An 11,563-nucleotide genomic window follows, 5' to 3' on the forward strand; every position below is an offset into this window, starting at 1 on the left:
CTATGAATCCAGGTTCTGACATTATCAGAAGGGTGATAGAATGAATAAAATCAGTAAATTTTCAATCAAAAGTATCACTGCTAATTTTCGTTTTAGGATGAAAAATATAAAACAGATAATTTCTATGCGGTGTCTTCTGAGCATAGAAATTCTATTCCTAAGGCTACTGCTGATCGTGAAGCTTCCACCTCTACTGCTGACAGCCTGGATGCTGCCGAGCCTGACCCAACAAATTCTACAAATGCTACTGACTGTCTGGCTGCTCTTGAGCGTGAGCTGACTAATTCCAACAACACTGCTGACTGTCTGGCTGACCTTGAGCCTGATCCGACGATTTCTACCAATGCCGCTGACTTTCAGGCTGCTGTTGCACCAGAGCCAACTATGTCCACCCACCCTGCTGACTGTCTGCCTGATGTGGAACCAGAGCCAACTATGTCCACCCACCCTGCTGACACTCTGGCTGCTCTTGAGCCTGAGCTGACTACTTTCAACAACACTGCTGACTGTCTGGCTGACCTTGAGCCTGAGCAAAACATGTCCACCCACCCTGCTGACAGTCTGCCTGATGTGGAACCAGAGCCAACTATGTCCAATCACCCTGCAGACACTCTGGCTGCTCTTGAGCCTGAACTGACTAATTCCAACAACACTGCTGACTGTCTGGCTGACCTTGAGCCTGATCCGACGATTTCTACCATTGCCGCTGACTTTCAGGCTGCTGTTGCACCAGAGCCAACTATGTCCACCCACCCTGCTGACTGTCTGCCTGATGTGGAACCAGAGCCAACTATGTCCACCCACCCTGCTGACATTCTGGCTGCTCTTGAGCCTGAGCTGACTACTTTCAACAACACTGCTGACTGTCTGGCTGACCTTGAGCCTGAGCCAAACATGTCCACCCACCCTGCTGACAGTCTGCCTGATGTGGAACCAGAGCCAACTATGTCCAATCACCCTGCAGACACTCTGGCTGCTCTTGAGCCTGAACTGACTAATTCCAACAACACTGCTGACTGTCTGGCTGACCTTGAGCCTGATCCGACGATTTCTACCAATGCCGCTGACTTTCAGGCTGCTGTTGCACCAGAGCCAACTATGTCCACCCACCCTGCTGACTGTCTGCCTGATGTGGAACCAGAGCCAACTATGTCCACCCACCCTGCTGACACTCTGGCTGCTCTTGAGCCTGAGCTGACTACTTTCAACAACACTGCTGACTGTCTGGCTGACCTTGAGCCTGAGCCAAACATGTCCACCCACCCTGCTGACAGTCTGCCTGATGTGGAACCAGAGCCAACTATGTCCACCCACCCTGCTGACACTCTGGCTGCTCTTGAGCCTGAGCTGACCAATTTCAACAACACTGCTGACTGTCTGGCTGACCTTGAGCCTGATCCGACTATTTCTACCAATGCCGCTGACTTTCAGGCTGCTGTTGCACCAGAGCCAACTATGTCCACCTACCCTGCTGACTGTCTGCCAGATGTGGAACCAGAGCCAACTATGTCCACCCACCCTGCTGACACTCTGGCTGATCTTGAGCCTGAGCTGACTAATTCCAACAACACTGCTGACTGTCTGGCTGACCTTGAGCCTGATCCGACGATTTCTACCAATGCCGCTGACTTTCAGGCTGCTGTTGCACCAGAGCCTGCTATGTCCACCTACCCTGCTGACTGTCTGCCAGATGTGGAACCAGAGCCAACTATGTCCACCCACCCTGCTGACACTCTGGCTGCTCTTGAGCCTGAGCTGACTAATTCCAACAACACTGCTGACTGTCTGGCTGACCTTGAGCCTGATCCGACGATTTCTACCAATGCCAATGACTTTCAGGCTGCTGTTGCACCAGAGCCTGCTATGTCCACCAACCCTGCTGACAGTATGGCAGCTGTTGAGCCTGAGCCGACTATGTCCACCCACCCTGCTGACATTCTGACTGCTGATGAGCCTGAACATAATAATTCTACCAAAGCTGCTGACTGTCTGGCTGACCTTGAGCCTGAGCCAAACATGTCCACCCACCCTGCTGACAGTCTGCCTGATGTGGAACCAGAGCCAACTATGTCCACTCACCCTGCTGACACTCTGGCTGCTCTTGAGCCTGAGCTGACCAATTTCAACAACACTGCTGACTGTCTGGCTGACCTTGAGCCTGATCCGACTATTTCTACCAATGCCGCTGACTTTCAGGCTGCTGTTGCACCAGAGCCAACTATGTCCACCCACCCTGCTGACTGTCTGCCTGATGTGGAACCAGAGCCAACTATGTCCACCCACCCTGCTGACACTCTGGCTGCTCTTGAGCCTGAGCTGACTAATTCCAACAACACTGCTGACTGTCTGGCTGACCTTGAGCCTGATCCGACTATTTCTACCAATGCCGCTGACTGTCGGGCTGCTGTTGCACCAGAGCCCGCTATGTCCACCAACCCTGCTGACAGTATGGCAGCTGTTGAGCCTGAGCCGACTATGTCCACCCACCCTGCTGACATTCTGACTGCTGACGAGCCTGAACATAATACTTCTACCAAAGCTGCTGACTGTCGGGCTGACCTTGAGCCTGAGCCAAACATGTCCACCCACCCTGCTGACAGTCTGCCTGATGTGGAACCAGAGCCAACTATGTCCACCCACCCTGCTGACACTCTGGCTGCTCTTGAGCCTGAGCTGACCAATTTCAACAACACTGCTGACTGTCTGGCTGACCTTGAGCCTGATCCGACTATTTCTACCACTGCTGCTGACTTTCAGGCTGCTGTTGCACCAGAGCCAACTATGTCCACCTACCCTGCTGACTGTCTGCCAGATGTGGAACCAGAGCCAACTATGTCCACCCACCCTGCTGACACTCTGGCTGCTCTTGAGCCTGAGCTGACTAATTCCAACAACACTGCTGACTGTCTGGCTGACCTTGAGCCTGATCCGACGATTTCTACCAATGCCGCTGACTTTCAGGCTGCTGTTGCACCAGAGCCTGCTATGTCCACCTACCCTGCTGACTGTCTGCCAGATGTGGAACCAGAGCCAACTATGTCCACCCACCCTGCTGACACTCTGGCTGCTCTTGAGCCTGAGCTGACTAATTCCAACAACACTGCTGACTGTCTGGCTGACCTTGAGCCTGATCCGACGATTTCTACCAATGCCGCTGACTTTCAGGCTGCTGTTGCACCAGAGCCTGCTATGTCCACCAACCCTGCTGACAGTATGGCAGCTGTTGAGCCTGATCCGACTATGTCCACCCACCCTGCTGACATTCTGACTGCTGATGAGCCTGAACATAATAATTCTACCAAAGCTGCTGACTGTCTGGCTGACTTTGAGCCTGAGCCAAACATGTCCACCCACCCTGCTGACAGTCTGCCTGATGTGGAACCAGAGCCAACTATGTCCACTCACCCTGCTGACACTCTGGCTGCTCTTGAGCCTGAGCTGACCAATTTCAGCAACACTGCTGACTGTCTGGCTGACCTTGAGCCTGATCCGACTATTTCTACCAATGCCGCTGACTTTCAGGCTGCTGTTGCACCAGAGCCAGCTATGTCCACCCACCCTGCTGACTGTCTGCCTGATGTGGAACCAGAGCCAACTATGTCCACCCACCCTGCTGACACTCTGGCTGCTCTTGAGCCTGAGCTGACTAATTCCAACAACACTGCTGACTGTCTGGCTGACCTTGAGCCTGATCCGACGATTTCTACCAATGCCGCTGACTTTCAGGCTGCTGTTGCACCAGAGCCTGCTATGTCCACCTACCCTGCTGACTGTCTGCCAGAAGTGGAACCAGAGCCAACTATGTCCACCCACCCTGCTGACACTCTGGCTGCTCTTGAGCCTGAGCTGACTAATTCCAACAACACTGCTGACTGTCTGGCTGACCTTGAGCCTGATCCGACGATTTCTACCAATGCCGCTGACTTTCAGGCTGCTGTTGCACCAGAGCCTGCTATGTCCACCAACCCTGCTGACAGTATGGCAGCTGTTGAGCCTGAGCCGACTATGTCCACCCACCCTGCTGACATTCTGACTGCTGATGAGCCTGAACATAATAATTCTAACAAAGCTGCTGACTGTCTGGCTGACCTTGAGCCTGAGCCAAACTTGTCCACCCACCCTGCTGACAGTCTGCCTGATGTGGAACCAGAGCCAACTATGTCCACCCACCCTGCTGACACTCTGGCTGCTCTTGAGCCTGAGCTTACCAATTTCAACAACACTGCTGACTGTCTGGCTGACCTTGAGCCTGATCCGACTATTTCTACCAATGCCGCTGACTTTCAGACTGCTGTTGCACCAGAGCCAACTATGTCCACCCACCATGCTGACTGTCTGCCTGATGTGGAACCAGAGCCAACTATGTCCACCCACCCTGCTGACACTCTGGCTGCTCTTGAGCCTGAGCTGACTAATTCCAACAACACTGCTGACTGTCTGGCTGACCTTGAGCCTGATCCGACTATTTCTACCAATGCCGCTGACTGTCGGGCTGCTGTTGCACCAGAGCCCGCTATGTCCACCAACCCTGCTGACAGTATGGCAGCTGTTGAGCCTGAGCCGACTATGTCCACTCACCCTGCTGACATTCTGACTGCTGACGAGCCTGAACATAATACTTCTACCAAAGCTGCTGACTGTCGGGCTGACCTTGAGCCTGAGCCAAACATGTCCACCCACCCTGCTGACAGTCTGCCTGATGTGGAACCAGAGCCAACTATGTCCACCCACCCTGCTGACACTCTGGCTGCTCTTGAGCCTGAGCTGACCAATTTCAACAACACTGCTGACTGTCTGGCTGACCTTGAGCCTGATCCGACTATTTCTACCAATGCCGCTGACTTTCAGGCTGCTGTTGCACCAGAGCCAACTATGTCCACCTACCCTGCTGACTGTCTGCCAGATGTGGAACCAGAGCCAACTATGTCCACCCACCCTGCTGACACTCTGGCTGCTCTTGAGCCTGAGCTGACTAATTTCAACAACACTGCTGACTGTCTGGCTGACCTTGAGCCTGATCCGACTATTTCTACCAATGCCGCTGACTGTCGGGCTGCTGTTGCACCAGAGCCCGCTATGTCCACCAAACCTGCTGACAGTATGGCAGCTGTTGAGCCTGAGCCGACTATGTCCACCCACCCTGCTGACATTCTGACTGCTGACGAGCCTGCACATAATACTTCTACCAAAGGTGCTGACTGTCTGGCTGACCTTGAGCCTGAGCCAAACATGTCCACCCACCCTGCTGACAGTCTGCCTGATGTGGAACCAGAGCCAACTATGTCCAATCACCCTGCTGACACACTGGCTGCTCTTGAGCCTGAGTCGACTAAATCCTCCAATGCTGCTGACTGTCTGGCCTATGTTGAGCCAGAGCCAGCTATGTCCACCCACCATGCCGACAGTCTGGCTGCTCTTGAGCATGAGCTGTCTCATGCCAACAAAGATGCTGACTGTCTGGCTTCTCTCAAGGCTGAGCTGATTAATTCCACCAATGCTACTGATTGTCTGGCTTCTGTTGGGACTGAGACAACCATGTCCACCCAGCCTACTGACAATTTGGCAGCTGTTGAGCCTGAACATAATTCCACCAATACTGCTGACGGTAAGGACTCTGTTGAACAAGAGCCATTTAAGCCCACCTACCGTGCCGACAGCCTGGCTGCTCTTGAGCATGAGCTGACTAATTCCAACAACACTGCTGACTGTCTGGCTTCTCAGAAGGCTGAGTCAATTGATTCTACCAATGCTACTGATTGTTTGGCTTCTGTTGGGACTGAGACAACTATGTCCACCCACCCGGCTGACAATATGGCTACTGATGAGCTTGAGGCTACACATTCCACCAATGCTGCTTACTTTCTGGCGGCTCTTGAGCCCCAGTCGACTAATTCCTCCAATGCTGCTGATATTCTGGCTTCTGTTGGGTCTGAGACAACCATGTCTACCCACCTTGCTGATATTCCTATTGCTCATGAGCCTGACTATAATGATTCTACCAATGCTGCTGACAGTCTGGACTCCGTTGAGCCAGAGCCAGCTATGTCCACCCACCGTGCCGACAGTCTGGCTGCTCTTGAGCATGAGCTGTCTCATGCCAACAAAGCTGCTGACTGTCTGGCTTCTCTCAAGGCTGAGCCAACCATGTCCACCCAGCCTGCTGACAGTGCGGCAGCTGTTGAGCCTGAGCCTACAATTTCCACCAGAGCTGCTGATTTTCTGGCTACTGTTCTGCCAGAGCTAACTAGGTCAAACCACCCTGCTGACTGTCTGGACTCTGTTCAGCCTGAGTCATCTATGTCCACACACCCTGCTGATAATATGGCTACTGATGAGCTTGAGCCTACAAATTCGACCAACGCTGCTTACTGTCTGGCTGCTCTTGAGCCTGAGTCGACTAAATCCTCCAATGCTGCTGACTGTCTGGCCTATGTTGAGCCAGAGCCAGGTATGTCCACCCACCGTGCCGACAGTCTGGCTGCTCTTGAGCATGAGCTGTCTCATGCCAACAAAGATGCTGACTGCCTGCCTTCTCTCAAGACTGAGCTGATTAATTCCATCAATGCTACTGATTGTCTGGCTTCTTTTGGGACTGAGACAACCATGTCCACCCAGCCTACTGACAGTGTGGCAGCTGTTGAGCCTGAACATAATAGTTCCACCAATGCTGCTGATGGTCTGGGCTCTGTTGAACAAGAGCCAGCTAATCCCACCCACCATTCCAACAGTCTGGCTGCTCTTGAGCATGAGCTGACTAATTCCAACAACACTGCTGACTGTCTGGCTTCTCAGAAGGCTGAGTCAATTGATTCTACCAATGCTACTGATTGTTTGGCTTCTGTTGGGACTGAGACAACTATGTCCACCCACCCTGCTGACAATATGGCTATGGATGAGCTTGAGCCTACACATTCCACCAATGCTGCTTACTTTCTGGCCGCTCTTGAGCCCCAGTCGACTAATTCCTCCAATACTGCTGATATTCTGGCTTCTGTTGGGTCTGAGACAACCATGTCTACCCACCTTGCTGATATTCCTATTGCTCATGAGCCTGACTATAATGATTCTACCAATGCTGCTGACAGTCTGGACTCCGTTGAGCCAGAGCCAGCTATGTCCACCCACCATGCCGACAGTCTGGCTGCTCTTGAGCATGAGCTGTCTCATGCCAACAAAGCTGCTGACTGTCTGGCTTCTCTCAAGGCTGAGCCAACCATGTCCACCCAGCCTGCTGACAGTTCGGCAGCTGTTGAGCCTGAGCCTACAATTTCCACCAGAGCTGCTGATTTTCTGGCTACTGTTCTGCCAGAGCTAACTAGGTCAAACCACCCTGCTGACTGTCTGGACTCTGTTCAGCCTGAGTCATCTATGTCCACACACCCTGCTGATAATATGGCTACTGATGAGCTTGAGCCTACAAATTCGACCAACGCTGCTTACTGTCTGGCTGCTCTTGAGCCTAAGTCGACTAAATCCTCCAATTCTGCTGACTGTCTGGCCTATGTTGAGCCAGAGCCAGGTATGTCCACCCACCGTGCCGACAGTCTGGCTGCTCTTGAGCATGAGCTGTCTCATGTCAACAAAGATGCTGACTGTCTGGCTTCTCTCAAGGCTGAGCTGATTAATTCCATCAATGCTACTGATTGTCTGGCTTCTGTTGGGACTGAGACAACCATGTCCACCCAGCCTACTGACAGTTTGGCAGCTGTTGAGCCTGAACATAATTCCACCAATGCTGCTGACGGTCTGGACTCTGTTGAACAAGAGCCAGCTAAGCCCACCCACCGTGCCGACAGTCTGGCTGCTCTTGAGCATGAGCTGACTAATTCCAACAACACTGCTGACTGTCTGGCTTCTCAGAAGGCTGAGTCAATTGATTCTACCAATGCTTCTGATTGTTTGGCTTCTGTTGGGACTGAGACAACTATGTCCACCCACCCTGCTGACAATATGGCTACTGATGAGCTTGAGCCTACACATTCCACCAATGCTGCTTACTGTCTGGCGGCTCTTGAGCCTGAGTCGACTAAATCCTCCAGTGCTGCTGACTGCCTGGCCTATGTTGAGCCAGAGCCAGCTATGTCCACCCACCGTGCCGACAGTCTGGCTGCTCTTGAGCATGAGCTGTCTCATGCCAACAAAGATGCTGGCTGTCTGGCTTCTCTCAAGGCTGAGCTGATTAATTCCACCAATGCTACTGAATGTCTGGCTTCTGTTGGGACTGAGACAACCATGTCCACCCAGCCTGCTGACAGTTTGGCAGCTGTTGAGCCTGAACATAATAATTCTACCAATGCTGCTGACGGTCTGGACTCTATTGAACAAGAGCCAGCTATGCCCACCCCCCGTTCCGACAGTCTGGCTGCTCTTGAGCATGAGCTGTCTCATGCCAATAAAGCTGCTGACTGTCTGGCTTCTCTCAAGGCTGAGCCAACCATGTCCACCCAGCCTGCTGACACTTTGGCATCTGTTGAGCCTGAGCCTACTTTTTCCACCAAAGCTGCTGATTGTCTGGCTACTGTTCAGCCTGAGCTAACTAGGTCAAACCACCCTGCTGAATGTCTGGATTCTGTTCAGCCTGAGTCATCTATGTCCCCACACCCTGCTGACAGTTTGGTAGCTATTGAGCCTGAACTGACTAATTCCACCAAAGCTGCTGACTGTCTGGACTCTGCTGAGCCAGAGCCAACTATGGCCACCCACCATGCTGACATTCTGACTGCTGTTGAGCCTGAACATACTAATTGCTCCAGTACTGCTGACTGTCTGCCTGCTGTTCAGCCTGAGTCCAGTATGTCCACCCACCCTGCTGACAGTATGGCTGCTATTGATGCTGAGCCTACAGATCCTGCCATTGTTGCTGACTGTCTGGCTGCTCTTGAACCTCGGCTGTCTGTTACATGTGCTGCTGACAGTAGTGTGTTAGTTGAGAGTCATGACTCAGGACCAGCTAGTCACATTGGATTGGATTATGTAGTTGATTTACCTCTTTACAAGGAGAGTACAAGGTACAAACCCCATGCTGACCCAGAGCCCACTCCTGGTTCCTGCACTTGTTATTCCCTTGACTCCATTCAAATGACTAACCTGACTCTTTTGATATCCCTTAGTGAAGAAGAAATATTTGATTCTGCTACTTCAGATGAGGAATCTTCTTTTACTCCTGACGTAGAAGAAGGTCTGCCTGCTACTCAGGGTGCTGAGGATATTTTTCATGCTTCCGCACGAGCTGAACCAATAAACCACAGCTTGAACCTTCTCAGGGAGAGTGGATATCTTCGGGCAACAGAGATACCACGCATACCTTTTTTGCTCTTCATATGGCTTATATCCTCACTCTTATCCATCATAACATGGATGAAAATCCAAATTCAACAAGCATGGCATGAAGAAAATGGCCAAGGAGCTCCCACTAAGAAGAGAGTCGGACCAGGTAAGTTAAACTAAAATAGTAGCTTAAAATAGATTAAGATTGTTTTACTAGAAACCTAGGTCTCTTTTGTTAATAAATTTCATACTTCTATAGGGCTATTTACGCATAACCTAGAACCTGAAAACTTTATTTTTTCTCAATTTATAGAAAATAATTTTCATAATGTAACAAATCCAGTTTAGAGAAATACAACTGACCAGGTAATATTTTTTCCTACTTGGATGTTTCCTATTCTAGAATGAGGAGATTATTGTCACTTCCAGTGAAAACATGTGTTTCCTGAATGACTAAGCCGGGAAAACTTCCTGTTAAATGTTATTGTCTATTTATCGCTGTCATTCTGAACTCTGACTTCTGAAGTTAGCATAGCCTTTGACCGCAACATTCCAAAAGAAGCAACTTCTGAGATTAAAAATAACAAGAGAAGCATCCACCTTCTCACTGTTTCTCTCTACACTGATATGTCTACATTGATATCTACATGATAATGACACTGATGTTGTTGATGCTGGGCATGACAATATCACCAGAGATGTGCCTGATGATACTGTTAATAATTCTTCTTTTTCTTCTAGTGGCTGCGGCTCCTGATCCCTAGACCCTTGATGCTCCTCCAGGATCGATTGGAATATCAAAACACAGTCTGTGTGGGAGAATTGATCATATATATAAATTTTAAAATAAAATGTTCAGTCTGATTGTAGACTGAAGTAAAAATTGATTGTTTCATTGGAGTCTCAGTTGTGCCATGTGATGCTTCCTGGAAACTTTTTTCAATTATTTTCAATTTTAATATTTTCAATTTTAATATTTACTTATTTACTTTACATCCTGCTCACTGCCCCCTCCCTGTCAGCCTCTCCCATAATTGTTCCCTTGTGCCCCACTCTCCTTCTCCTCTCAGTGGGTAGGGGCCATTTGGTTATCTTCCCACCCTGGAACATGAAGTCTCTGTGAGACTAATCTAGGACACAATCTAGCTAGAAGAACCTATTCTGCATACAGGCAACATCCTTTAGGATAACCCATGCTGTAATTGTTTGGGACTCACACAAAGATCAAGCTGCACATCTCCTACCTATGTGTGTGGAGGCTTAGGACCAGCCTCTGTATGTTCTTTGGTTGGTGGTTCAGTCTCTAAGAGCCCTAAGAGTCCAGGTCAGGTGATTTGGTTAGTCTTCCTGTGGCGTTCTTATCGTCTGAGGGACTGCAATCCTTCCACTTATTTTTCCATGACAGTCTTCAAGATCCATCCAATTTTAGCTGGGAGTGTTCATCTAAGTCAGCTTCTGGGTGAACCCTCTCATGGGACAGCCTATGCTAGACTCTGTCTGCAAGCATAACAGGATATCATTAATAGTGTCAGGGACTGTTGCTTGACAATGCGATGGGTTTCAAGTTGGGTAGGCTGGTGGTTGGCTTTTCCCTCAGTCTCTCCTCCAGCCCTGTTCCTTCATTGACTGTAGACAGGAAAAAAATTGGATTTAAAGTTTTGTGGTTGGGTTGATGTTCGAATTGCTCCAGTGGGCTTGCTGCATAGCTAGAAGAGCCAGTCACCCCAGGCTCTGTATCCCCAAGGCTATGATTCACAACCTCCACTGATTCTTGTGTGCCTCCCCTATCCCATTCTCTGTCTCTCTCTCTGAGGTTGTACCCTCACTCAACACCCTTACAAGTTACAGATCTCCATTCATTATCATGGTTCCCTCCTCCTTCCCACACTGAACCCTGCCTGACCCTATCCCTTTCTATCTCCTTTCTTAATCAGCTCCTTTCATCCATCCATATGCCTTCCATGACCATTCTATATTCTCAAATATCCTTTCTTGTGCCCTTCTTTTTCTACCTTCTTGGGTCTGTAGAGTCTATCATGGGCATCCTGTATTTTATGGGCTGCCTCCTGAGAGGGAGGGGTCATGCTTACCTTCCTTTTCACTGAGCCCCACTGGATTGCATTCCTATTTAGGGCTCCTAGGCATAAGAGGCCTGTATAACTAAAGAGAGCCAATCCTAGGCCTTCTATAAGAAAACATAATCATTGAATTAAGTCATAAATACTTTTCCAATGTTTCTTTTAGAGCCCATCTATTCAGCACTTTAACATGTTTAAGTTAAAGAAATTACATTTTT

At 50.0% G+C, this 11,563-nt stretch overlaps 1 protein-coding gene across 1 annotated transcript; it reads left to right on the top strand.

Moving 5' to 3' along the window:
• Window positions 1–3,300: 3,300 nt before the first annotated feature.
• Window positions 3,301–10,152, top strand: LOC148000439 (uncharacterized). The gene is made up of 3 exons (XM_087589333.1): window positions 3,301–9,008; window positions 9,111–9,433; window positions 10,009–10,152. Exons 1-3 carry the CDS (start codon window positions 3,343–3,345, stop codon window positions 10,029–10,031), a joined length of 6,012 nt encoding a protein of 2,003 aa, XP_087445459.1. The 5' UTR covers window positions 3,301–3,342; the 3' UTR covers window positions 10,032–10,152.
• Window positions 10,153–11,563: the final 1,411 nt, after the last annotated feature.

This window comes from Rattus norvegicus, chromosome 16 (assembly GCF_021556685.1).
Source record: "Rattus norvegicus strain SHRSP/BbbUtx chromosome 16, alternate assembly SHRSP_T2T, whole genome shotgun sequence".
In the NCBI taxonomy this organism is placed as follows: domain Eukaryota; kingdom Metazoa; phylum Chordata; class Mammalia; order Rodentia; family Muridae; genus Rattus; species Rattus norvegicus.